General features: G+C 33.8%; 2 protein-coding genes across 6 annotated transcripts; both read left to right on the top strand.

Annotated features, from left to right (window-relative positions):
* The first annotated feature begins 955 nt into the window (after positions 1-955).
* On the top strand, positions 956-5,288 carry LOC128683554 (uncharacterized). Of its 2 annotated transcripts, none has more exons than XM_053769293.2 (5): positions 956-1,067; positions 1,951-2,264; positions 2,681-2,924; positions 3,113-3,410; positions 3,718-5,288. In XM_053769293.2, the coding sequence occupies exons 2-5, from the start codon at positions 2,027-2,029 to the stop codon at positions 4,921-4,923; spliced, it is 1,986 nt and encodes a 661-aa protein (XP_053625268.1). In that variant the 5' UTR covers positions 956-1,067; positions 1,951-2,026; the 3' UTR covers positions 4,924-5,288. The 2 variants fall into 2 exon arrangements, with proteins under 2 accessions (XP_053625268.1, XP_053625267.1); XM_053769292.2 differs by lacking the exon at positions 956-1,067 and adding an exon at positions 1,492-1,645.
* A 50-nt stretch (positions 5,289-5,338) lies between these two features.
* Positions 5,339-12,103, top strand: LOC128683555 (uncharacterized). Of its 4 annotated transcripts, none has more exons than XM_053769295.2 (5): positions 5,339-5,917; positions 8,520-8,744; positions 9,607-9,874; positions 9,970-10,255; positions 10,824-12,103. In XM_053769295.2, exons 2-5 carry the CDS (start codon positions 8,555-8,557, stop codon positions 11,982-11,984), a joined length of 1,905 nt encoding a protein of 634 aa, XP_053625270.1. In that variant the 5' UTR covers positions 5,339-5,917; positions 8,520-8,554; the 3' UTR covers positions 11,985-12,103. The 4 variants fall into 4 exon arrangements, with proteins under 4 accessions (XP_053625270.1, XP_053625269.1, XP_053625271.1 ...); XM_053769294.2 differs by having other exon boundaries at positions 5,339-5,921; XM_053769296.2 differs by lacking the exon at positions 5,339-5,917 and adding an exon at positions 7,023-8,211.
* Positions 12,104-12,957: the final 854 nt, after the last annotated feature.

Below are 12,957 nucleotides of genomic sequence, written 5' to 3'. Positions count from 1 at the left end.
CAGGTGGCGCATCCTACCGATCTAGCAACAGTCAGACACTACATCAACCTACCCAAATCCACATTATGTTGTAGTAATAAACAAAACAGTTTGGTTTATAGATTGTATCTATCAGACCACCAGCGACCTTGACAGGCAACCGAACGTTTTATTTCATTACAGAAGGAATCGTGACTTTACTCACCACATATCATCATTATAATATCCGCTTAATAAGTATTTTAAAAAATCTATATTTTTTCGTTTAGTATTAACGTATTATTTTCCGCAATGATTCATTTAGATTATGAATGAATGATTTATTTGAACAACTCAACGTACACAAAGTTATTAACACATATAATAAGGTGAAGTGAAATATGCTTAAATACCACTCAAATTTCTAATCTCTAGCCACTTTATTATTAATTTGTACTTTTGTCTATCATCTTGGTAAAATGCAAGTAAAAATTTAAACAACTTCTACATACATTTTTGATTACAAAAAATACATAGTTATTATTATCCGTTTTGCCCGACCCTTAAAACGGATACACCCCCAAGGCAAAAAGGACTAGTAAGGCAATTGGTCTTTTAAGTGTCATCACAGTAATAGTTGCCTACCCCTAAATAAGAAGTACAGTTCCCGTGTGCCGAAGAGCAGAGTGCAACCAATGCAAGAGAGGCGGTTCAATATATTATTCTGAACACACTAAACATAAACAATCTGTTTCATCCATCCGATTTTTATATCGTTAAACTTTTTTGTCTTTTTGCATGTAGATTTACCAGGACCTGCCGATCCGAGCTTGTCGTGTAGCGCCATCTTATTATAGGTGTTTAATTCAATCGAGTCGATTCGTCTTACCAACACTTACCCGGGCTTCCCCTAAGTAACAGAAATAAAACTTTCCGTACTTATCACACCAAAAATATTTTCATGTTCGTCGTTACTCTAGAAATAAGATAACGCATTCGTTATCTTAATAGTTGCGCTTGAACAATTTGCACCTGAACTAATAGGAGTAGATACATCATCATCGTAATCAGCCATGTTAACGTCTCCACTACTCAGTTACACACGTGAGGTTAGTCGTAAATGTATTATAATTTGTAAATGTATTATATTCAAGTCAATCATCAAGGCATCTACCTTTAGGCGACTTGAATATAATCTGACACCAGTGTTTAAAGAAAAATTGATGACTCTTTGTACTACACCATTTACAGAAGAAACTCAAGTTATAATTATTCAAACAGATTGCGATAAATGCGCCATTTCACACATTTAGTGTGCAATGGCAGACTTGTCGCAAAATCAATTTCTTCCAGCCAACATTTGGGTGGAAAGAGATTTAGGATTAGATGGATAAGTTTGCGCCTTGCCCGACCAACCGAGCCCAATACAACAACACATACCAGATTTGTAGTACATACTTAGGATCATGTATCAGATCATATTTCAATAAATTATTGTTGTTTTGTTTATTTACCTTGGTGCATACTCAGATTACTGCGGTTGACTCTGTAATAAAACAAAAACTTCTTCAAGATCATCGACTCACTGAAACAATTTAGTTCATACAGTATCTGCTTGAGACAGTACGTTTAAAAAGAACCAAATGATTTTTCGGAAAATATACAAGTGCGTGTTATTGGTGTTAAGGTTCGTTGCATTTTTATTTTCCACTGCATATGGCCATGTAGTAAATTTGTAGTACTCATAGCACAGTTACCTACATAGTTATCTACGGTAATAGTCAATCAAAGAGTGACCTTTAATTAGCATTCAAGCGTACCTATCTCGTGTGATCACTATCGAAACGAATCAAAAAGTTTTTCTTACAAATTGGTATAGTGAATCATTAAAATATGATTGGCTTTTCAAGGATTTTAGAGGTACTCATAAGTAATAACACAACTTTTATAAATGAAGATGCCTTTACACAGCTATTTATATTTTTTTTAAAGGTTGCGGAAATTTAAAAGAAAATCTTCAGTAAAACTCTTGTTGGTAATAGTGGGGATTATTGGCGCTGTCACGTGTATGATTTCATTGCTATTATACCTCTGGCACAAGATAGCAGATAGCATAGAAAGTACGTATGCTGTTAAAGACGAAGAGTTGTCGGTTACACAAGAATTGAGCATGGTAACCACGACGAATAATACTAAAGCGGGAAGGTTAGTTGTTGTAAAGCCAATGAAGCACGTTCCTTTAAATGAAATATACCCCGATGAAACCGATGATGAATTTGATTCATTCGAGTTTGTGAAAAAACCAAGTAAGTTGTATTATGTTAAAAGTATGATGATTTTATTTGAAAGTTATAACAATATTATATATAAAATTATTGGATGCGGAAACAAATCAAAAATAAACTAAATCATACCTATCATGAGTGTTGTTGACCACATCGTTGACTCATATTCTATACGGGCCACAGAAATCAATCTATGGGTAATCCAATGAAATTCTAGGAACCAGGGAACACCCAATTTGATTTAGCACTAAAATGCAGTTTTTAGATAATAATAAGTATATACATTTTAGCTCTCTGAGAAGTTTTTTTCACACCGAGACAGCGTCTATACTCTTTGTTAATCTATACCAAAAATAGATGATACACATGAGTGGTTGTATTATAGGTGCTCTATTCTTTGTAAGGATTATGGTAAACAACTTCTTCATTTATTTCAGTTCTTATGATCGATACAAATGGTTGCAAGATTCCCATCGCGTTAGTGCCATACAACAGGACCAAACAAAAATTATCATGTGGTAAACGAGCAGTATTTTTAAAGAAGACTGGAGAAAATAAAATTCAAGCCACAATCAAACTTCGCGTTATGAAAAAATATTTAAGACGAAGTGGAAACTTTAGTTGTTGTTACAAATTTTTCTCAAATCCAATTAAGTTGAAAGATGGAAGTAAAAAATCAATGTAAGTTTAAATTCACATCAAAACTAACTTAGCAAAATTATGATAGCCATATACTTAGTACTGGCTAGTAAAAAAAGGTCCAATATGCACAAAAAAAATATCATTTTTTCTTTTTTAAGATGACTCAGATTTTTTGATGTTATCAGAAATACTTATAAATAAATAAATAATATTAATCCCTATTTTAGATATACCAAATGCAAGCCGCTGAACGAAAGTGTACCAATTTCACTTAGATCAGAATTCATTACTGTTAAATGTTTTCAATATGATAATTCTACAACATATGTTATATATAAAGATGCTTATGCGTTTGTCAAGAAGATCAATACTTCGACACCAAGTGTTGGTGACTGTAAAGAAAGATATAATATACTAATTATTGGAATTGATTCGATGTCCCTTTCTCGTTTTGAACAAACGATGCCGCAATCAACAGATTTCTTGAAAGATAATAATTGGTTAGGATACCGGGCTTTTAACAAGGTAGGTAAACAACATTATATTATTTTATTTATCGTTATATTATATCGTCATTACATTACTAGTATAAAACCAAGTCGTTCCCGCTGGCTATCTGTCCCTATGTATTAGATACTTATTGTTATTCCTGAGTAAAGTTTAGATGCATAATTTATTATGGTTTTACCCGAGGAAACCCGGGACGGCTAGTTGTTTATAAGCTACAATACAACTACACATAAACATTAAACATACATTACGTTACAAATACAACTAATTTAGTAGGCATTGATTAAAATGTGTATAACTACCTAGATTTATCATTTTACAGATCGAAGCAGAAGCTTTCCCCAATCTAATAGCTACGATTACTGGACTGGATATGACAGACTTTTCTCATAAATGTGGTGGAAATATTACCAAATGCAATAAACTGTTTTTATGGAGTAAATTCAAAGAGGCAGGCTACATGACAGCGTTTGCCGAAGACTTTGTATCACTTCCAGAAATGTTCAGTAACGATTACGAGTTTGGGAAGAAGCCGACCGACCACTACCCAAGGGCTTTGTTCCTCAATGAGGAGCTTGTCGTCAATGATTCACTGGTGTGCGCTGGAAGACAAACTTCAGGCGAACACATTTTGAACTACGCTATAGATTTCGCTCTTACGTACAGAAATGATTCTTTTTTTGGCCTGTTTTGGATACACTCTTTCAGTCATAGCCTAAAAAGCCCATTAGTACGTGTTGACAAAAAGGTTGAAAACTTTCTCAATCAGTTAACCTATACTGGAGTTTTAAGGAACACCTTCGTCGTATTGCTGAGTGCCCACGGGATATTAGTGGGCAGATCTCGCTTTCACCCTTCCTCTTTTTATGATGAGCGTATGCCTATACTGTTCATGATGCCAGCATCAACATTCAAAATTCGTCATCCGAAAATGTATAGTTCTGCAATTATAAACCAGGCGAGATTGGTCACTCCTTTTGATATTTATAATACTATAGTCAACATAAAAGATTTATCGCTTTGTAAAAATTTGACCCGAACTCAGGCAATTTCGAAATCTTGTCCAAAGTGTCAGAGCTTAATCGAGACTATTGACACCAACCGCACTTGCTCTCAGGCAGCTATTTCTGAAAAGTGGTGTACTTGCAGGAAAATGTATCTTATTGACACGAATAACGATTACGGCGTAAAGAGTGTTTTGCATGTAGTCTCTTATATAACATCCATGATACAATCTATAGAGACCGAGCAGTGCTGGAATTGCACGATGTTGTCACTGAAAGATATCTTGCGGATACATTTTTACTACGACGAAAGTAAAGTAAATTTGTTTTATGTGGTCGCATTCAGGATGTTACCGGATGATTTGGTTTATGAAGCCACCGTAGCGCAAAAGATGAGTAAAAGTACTTACTTCGAAATAGTAGGCCCTGTGAGCCTTCTAACCGATGACAAATCGATCGGAAATTGCACAAAGCATCAATATGCACGACCATTTTGTTTATGTGCCAAAAACACAAACTGTTGATTGTTATAGATATTTATTTTTTAAATACAGTAGGTACTTAGGTAATAATAGAGACTTGCGTTTGATTGAAATAAATTATTATCGAGGAAGGATCTCCACTTAATTACTTTATTGCACAAAATACAATATGTTTGAAATACAATACAAAGGTACATGAGGCGGATTTAATACATATACGAGTGGCATCATCATTGCATTATCTTGTACGTAGCATGTGTAATTTTTCAATAAACCAATCGCCGGTTCCTTTTCTCTATTACTTTCTGCATTTCAATATGGATACTAGTACCTAATGAAGTAAAGTAAACCGGGAGATATTTGATATGAAAACATAATAGTAATACATGATAATGATAATGTTACATTAATAGGTACTTATAATAATTATGTACAACAAGCGATTCATATTTTACTAAATAGGACTACAAACCTACAAAATATATTGACACGATACTTCGTGTAAATATATTTTGTAGGATTATACTAATGAATAATTGAACTATTCACAATATCACTTTCTTCAACTTCCCATCGGTTTTTCTCAATTTTAAATTAATTTAGAATAATGTAATATTAATAATATATTATAAATTAAATAAATTGTGTTTCAAAAGCGTTGCATAGCACTTAATGCACAATCACTTGATTTCATCAGGCAGATTTCTCTAGCAGTTAGTCTTATCTGTCAGATTACAATATAATATTTTATCAATAAGTGGTGAACAGGCTCTTAATTTTCTTGAAAAACTCATGCGTCACGTATTTCTAAAGATGAAGCCAGAAACAGAGTAGGAAAAATCTGTAGTAAACATATTACCGTCATCCTTCAAATCAACCCAGTATTCATACAACAGTGCAACGTGACGGACAGACAACTCGATGTGTTTCTATATCGTGGTACGAGTACAAAGCGAAATGATAATATTATTATGTTTGTTCATAAATTATATAAAGGTTTAGTGTGGAAAAAGGAATATGGAGGAATAAATGGCTAGTAGGTATGTTTTTTTTAGTTATTTTCAGAAATATTATTTGAATTATCTATCAACGGTTGTTAAGTTACCACATGTGGATTTATACACTAACGCCTCGTCCTGGCTTTGCCCGGGCAAAACCATAATAAATTATACACATAAACCTATTCCAGGAAACACACTATTTATTGGTGAAAACCGTACAAAAATAATTTGTCAGGTACGCATCACCATATTATTATCCTATTAACCGTTCATCTAAATGAAAAATATACTTAATTTCAGCCATATATTTAGAAAATACATAGATGTGCTCATACCTGATGTGTCCATGAGTCTGATTTATAAAAAAATGTGAATTCAGATTTCGATTTTTAATGGCATCATGACCAGACCAACAATAGAAATCATTACTATAATTACTATAAAATATAATAAAAGTAACTATTCCAGTTGTACTTACAAGAAAAATATCATAAAAATTAATGAAAAGGCCTTGGCTCACGCGCTGGCTCGCAACTGATTTTTTTATAAAAAAACAAATAAGTTGCCCAGAAAGGGACTACAAAGAGAAATAATGTCATCAATTTAATTGACATTCTGTTAACAAAAATTAGACGCATGTCGGAATACGATGAAAACTTGACAAACAGTGATAACAAATCATCGCATTCATTTTCATATAGAGACTACTGAACTGACGTAGCACGCGTTACAAGCCTCTTTTTTCCATATCGTGTGCTTCGTGTTTTACGTTTCATGGTAGTCCCCCTGGATTCTATACGATACTTATAATAATTTATAATCTATTGTGGATTTGAAATGTCATCATTTCCAAAGAGAGTTAACGTCAGCCAGGCGGCCGGATCTTAACATTTTTGAGGTCTGGTTTCGAGGCCTCATGCTCGAGAATACAACCGGGAAGTAGTTCAGATTTCAAAGGTCATTACATTTTTTGCCTACGAATTTCCTTATGATGAATGTTAAATTTTTTATTGTGTTGTTTTGTTGCAGTGTAGTTATGTATGTTAGCGTAAGTGATATAAATATTTGTGACATGTGGTTCCGCCCTAGAAAAGGACTACTCCATAGTCTCCTCATGGATTTCGTACAAGGTGACCAAGAGACACATAGTCACATATCTAAAACAAGATTGTATTATCATATCACCGACGAATCTACAGAATTTTGAGGTTTATTTTTATACACTGAACCTGGGCTTCTAGGCATCACAGTCTCGAATGCAATCGAAGATGAGAGAGAGAAGTGATAAAAGTTTTTAGGCACGCGAAACCAAACCTAGACTGTCAAGGTCTTGAATTAGGTCGGATACAACAGAGATGCGGAAGTGGGTTATCATCATTGTATTCAAACTTGTCATCTGGCATCTGGATTCATTGGTCGCATAGATAAACGAGTATGATATTATTTTATTATGCCCAGCATAGATCGTAAAAAAAAATATGGCCAGAGTTGAGAGCAGTAATTTTATTTAGAAATTTAAAATGGTATATAAATTTAAAAAAAACGTCGTTAACCAAAAAAGAAAGGAAGCATTTTAGATGTGGTGTTGGCGGAGAATGGAGAGAATCAGCTGGAAATAAAGAATCAGCAACGAAGAGGTTCTTAACCGAATTGGAGAAAAAAGAAACATCTTGAAACATATTGAGAATAGAAGAGGGAAAATGTTAGAACACTTGATACGACACTGTGCCTTCTTCAGAAGTATTATAGAAGGAAAGGTGGAAGGAAGAAGACACAAACCACCAAACAAATTAAAGAAAAAGTGGGCGTCGTGTAGTATCAAGAAGTGATGAAGTTGGCTTTGGAGAGATAACAATGGAAGGAATGGAATTCCTTGTGACAAGAGCCTCGCTCTTAAACTACGTGATGATGATGATAATGTAGACGTGTTTTTTTTTTATTTTCATAGCATTATATTCATAGAATGATATATAACACACGAATAAATACACACACACACACCAATCCTAAAACATAACACTTATTTTTAGCAGTCGTATAATAAATAAGTTGAAATTTGCTGAGTCAGCGTAAAAAAATAAAAGAAAGAATTGAAGCGACCGATCCATTGAAAAACTCAATACGAATCTTTTTTATCATTTTAGTACACAATCCAATCACAACCTTATTCAGTACCAATTTTAGTCAAGATCGAAATCAGACCCACATAAATATTGACAAATCTTATTGCCGCCACTCGCTAATGAAAACAAAACAGTATTGCCACAAACTGCACGGACGGACACGCCTGAAATAGCACGAAAATAGGAAACTGCTAAATAATACTGTGGTAAGGAGAGTTATTATGATTTAACTGTTTTTTTATTGTATTCAATACTTATACTTACCCATAAATAAGCAATTACATCATAATAAATCTCATTACCATAGTATTATTTACGTGTGCTTCGAAAACTTTTACCCATAATTTCATTCTCATCAATTTCTCTTTGGATACAAAGTAAAGTGACTACTTTCAGGATAAAAGATACAATACGATTACAAAATTTTGATTTCTTGATGATGAAATTAAGTTCTATATTCGATAAGTTTCTGTGTATGTTTATAGCTATTAAACAAGTGCCTTTTATATTTCAGGATAAACACACCACAAGATCGAAACGAATAATACAATGAAAAATATTATGAAAATGATAACGATTTCGCGATCGAAAAGTGTTACGTCGGCAGTGTTAGCACTGTGGCTTGTTTTGCCGTTATTTTATTACAATATTCTAAATATTTTACCCAGATACAAATTCAGTATCCTGGAAAGGAAAGGAACCCCCAAATTTATGAAGCAATTCAAAGATGATTTTAATGGTATGTAAGAAAATAAGAAATAACTTTATTTTTTAGTTGTTTAGCATTTTTTCTTTCATATAAAACTGTAGAGGTTTTAGTTTCGTTAATTATGCATAGGTACTAGGATAATACCATTTTATTAATAGCTGCGTTCGCTCATATTAGTTCCGGATTAGAAGTGCCCTATGTAATTTACCTTCTTAACTACTAGTGAAAGAAAGATTAAGTAGTTCTGAAGATTAACCTCTCTATGCACAAAAACTTAAAACCAATTAATCTTTATAATATCTGTTTCTTCTTTTTTATCGACTGCGCTTTTGCTAACATTGGTGTAAGATGTTATTCAAGTCGCATTTTATACGAATTTTATGACAATCTACCGCCATCTAGCGGCCAGTAGTTGCATAAACACTATAGTTACACCACACTAGTAAATAGTTAAGTGTGCTGATTTGACGACCTCGGTGGCGCAGTGGTAAAGTTCTTGCCACTGAAGCTAGAGGTCCCGGGTTCGATCCCCGTTCATGGAAAATGATCTTTTTCTGATTGGCCCGGGTCTTGGATTTTTATCTATACTGTATGTATTTGTTATAAAATATAGTATCGTTGAGTTAGTATCCCATAACACAAGTCTCGAACTTACTTTGGGGCTATCTCAATCTGTGTGATGTGTCCTAATATATTTATTATTTTCCTTCTCAGTGAGCCATGGTGCCCTAGGAAAAGTAATATGCAAACTTGTCAGAGTGATACATAATTAGTGTAGATATTATAGTATAACAAAATACATATGTATAAATATTTTAAAATATACCCCTGAGCAGAAAATGTCCTATATTTGTGACGTTATTATTTTTATTTATTTAATTATTATTTACAGAATCTGGAGAATTTTTGCTAAACACACCAGGATGTTTAATCCCCAACTATGGGCGGACTATTATTTTCAAACCAGCCAAGATCTACAAAAAAAATTGCGCTCAAAGAGGCGTATTTATTAACACGGTATCTGACGATGAAATCCAATTTGTAATTAATAATGATGTACTTAATAAGTACAGAAAGAATAAAAACGATATCAACTGTTGCTATGAATTTGTGAGTAGACCAAATTCCAAGATTCCGGGAGTTAACGACACGCAAGTAGAGTAAGTTGTTACGGCTAAGGTCGCTCCTGTAGCCGCATTTAAATAATTAAAATCAAATAAATCCTTCGACTAAGAACCATTTTATTTTTTCTCAGATACTCCAAATGTGTACCATTTAAGAACGGAGCTATAACAAAGCTAGTGAATGAAGTAATCAATGTGAAGTGTGTTTCGGGAAACAGTACTAATGCATTTTACAAAGATGGCTACATCGTATTGAAGAAAGTCCAGAGGAAGGAAACCAAAGAGCCTCAGGACAAGTGGAACGTTCTCATACTGGGGATGGACACGATGTCGCGGGCAAGAGCGCGATTCAGTTTGCCGCGAACAATGGAATACTTAAAGAATAGTGGTTGGCTGGATTTTAAAGGTTATCAAAAGGTATAGAAATATATTTGTAAACATAGTTGTTCCATGTAGATTCCATCCATAAAGGTATTATCCCACAAAACTAATAATTTCCCTGGTCATAGCACCTATCGTAACAATGCTATGAATAAAAATAACTAGCTTTTTATTTACAAAACTGTCCAATTTTCTTATTTTACCTCACCCTCCTTTCCGTTAGTTTCTCTGTTTGTCTGTTCTGTTATAATTTAAATCTCTAAAATGTATCTAGTCCCACTAATCCCACTGATATCATAAATACTATACTTAGTTTGGAAGTGTGTGGAGCATGCTTTATACTGAATTTTACGCTATTATACTGAGTGGATCTCTATGAATGGTGTCTACATGGATAGTATGTACCCTAGAATAACACATAAGGACTTTTATGCCAAAATCCTTACCTCGGAGCAAAGCTAGTTTATCACATAAAAAACTAGCTGAGCCCTGCCCTGTCCTATTTCTAATGGAAAAATTCTATCAAACTGTTACATGGAAGAAATTTAACATTATTGACGAGCTATTTTATTTATAATCTAAAATGTCTATTAAACCATTTCAGGTAGGCGAAAATACATATCCCAATATAATGGCTATATTATCAGGTAACGCCAAGCTATATTGTGGAAGCAGCATGGATAAATGTAATGATCGCCTTATTTGGAACAAATTCAGAAGCGCAGGTTATGTCACCGCATACGCTGAAGATTATTTAAACCTTCCTGACACTTTCCGAAACTATGGGGGCTTTGAAGTCCCTCCCACTGACCACTACATGAGGCCCTTCTTTCTCCTCGGAGAATATACCACCGGCAATAAAGTGTGCACACAAAAGATGTCCTCTGCCATTCACATACTCAACTATGCATTACAGCTGACTCTGGCATACGATAAAAGTAACTTTTTTGGATTATTTTGGATGAATTCATATAGCCACAACCAAATTAACAATCCTACACTTATCGACAGTCAAATATCTGAATTCTTGAAAGTTACAAACAAAAAGAATACTTTTATATTTTTTATCAGTGACCACGGTATCCGATTTGGAGAATCGAGATATAGCGTTGAATCTTTCTACGAGGAAAGGCTCCCTATGTTCTATATGTGGGTTCCTCTAGAGTTTAGAGAGCGATATCCTGATGAGTTTTACAATATGCAAGTGAATCAAAATCGATTAGTGACTACTTACGACCTTCATGAAACTCTGTGGGAAATATTAAAAATATCTGACGATACAGTTGCTATAAACAAATCGACAGTGTGTCCGCAATGTACCAGTATATTTGAAGAAAAGTCAATAAATAGGACATGCATGGACGCTGTTATAGCTGAAAAGTGGTGCAGTTGTCATAATTTAGTCCCAATTAATAAAGAAAGTAAAACGGCTCATAAAATCATAGAAGCAGCTTTAGACGGTGTACAAAATGTCTCCAATTCAGTTAAGACTAGAAAATGCAGCGCATGTGCGAAGTTAGAAGTGAAAAATGTTTTGAGAGTTCATGAGTACTACAACGGTGATACGAATAAAACTCATTATGTTGTGGCGTTTCTGTTGACTCCGGGAGAGATGGGCTATGAAGTTATAGTGGACAATGAGACATCGGGTTATAGGGTAACCAGCCCTCTGTCGACCATCACCTCGTATAACAAGAAGGGCGACTGTGTGCTCAACCATGCACATCGAGGACTCTGCGTTTGTGTCAATACTCATTGTAGATAAAGGAAAGTTGTTTGTGTATATCTTGGTGATTTTGAAAGTTTAAATTTGTGATATTAGCCTATAAGTTATAAATATAATTTATAATCTATGTAATTATATTATATAGGACCTGAATTATCTGCATATAGTTTAATTTATTTCTTATTACATTCGATAAACTACTGTAATCTAATCACTAATTATAATTAAAAAAATAAGTAACTGGTATATATATACCATAAATCCGAAATGATTATTTTCGATTTTTTTCAGTTTTTTACCTATAGCGGGGATTTTGAATCTTTGTATTGATGGGTGTATATTTAAAGAAAAATCTACTAAAAATGTTTCGGTGAAATTTCGCACAGGAGTAGTATTTAATCTAAAACGAAACTATTGAAGTTGTACATAGTACAATAACGTGAATGATTATGGCATCATAAGTCAGTCATTTGTTGAAAATATAATCACCGCTGCGAACACATTAGTTAAACATATTAGTCAATAAATTCTATTGATTTATCGCGATTGCGAATATTTTCCCGCCCGTAGGTCGCCCGTAGTAGGGAACTACTACATAATATAGTCTGCGCCACAATAGAATAACGCTGACAACAACGTAGCCTATATATAATAGAGATACTTTGACGTCACAAATTTCAACGAAAGTTAGTGTTCACATACTAAAAAAGTTTCTTAATCCTGAATATCGCTGCGCGAATATTTTATATGTAAATAAATATAATATATAATTTAACCTCTCTAACAAGTAACACGGCTAGATAACTTGGTTATCAATTTCCGTCTAAGTGTTATCATTTTTGTTTTCAATTAAAATGCCAAATTGGGGCGGCGCTAGAATCGAAAATGCAAGCTACATATGAATTACTCCCGTTTGTTAGAAAGAATTTTAAAAATCCAAGCACGGTGACTGTGTACTCAACCCAGTTTAAAGGAGAGAAATCGTGTATCTACATTGAAAATAAAGTTATTT

This window comes from Plodia interpunctella, chromosome 3 (assembly GCF_027563975.2).
Source record: "Plodia interpunctella isolate USDA-ARS_2022_Savannah chromosome 3, ilPloInte3.2, whole genome shotgun sequence".
Classification (NCBI taxonomy): Eukaryota; Metazoa; Arthropoda; class Insecta; order Lepidoptera; family Pyralidae; genus Plodia; species Plodia interpunctella.
Note: the sequence above shows the minus strand (reverse complement) of the source record. Positions and strands in the feature narration are given on the sequence as shown.

Coding starts and splice junctions, on each gene's coding strand:
- LOC128683555 (XM_053769295.2), top strand. CDS start 8,555: ATGAAAAATATTATGAAAATGATAACGATTTCGCGATCGAAAAGTGTT. Junction 8,745..9,606: donor ATTCAAAGATGATTTTAATG/GTATGTAAGAAA, acceptor TATTATTTACAG/AATCTGGAGAATTTTTGCTA. Junction 9,875..9,969: donor GTTAACGACACGCAAGTAGA/GTAAGTTGTTAC, acceptor ATTTTTTCTCAG/ATACTCCAAATGTGTACCAT.
- LOC128683554 (XM_053769292.2), top strand. CDS start 1,602: ATGATTTTTCGGAAAATATACAAGTGCGTGTTATTGGTGTTAAG. Junction 1,646..1,950: donor TGCGTGTTATTGGTGTTAAG/GTTCGTTGCATT, acceptor TTTTTTTTAAAG/GTTGCGGAAATTTAAAAGAA. Junction 2,265..2,680: donor CGAGTTTGTGAAAAAACCAA/GTAAGTTGTATT, acceptor CATTTATTTCAG/TTCTTATGATCGATACAAAT.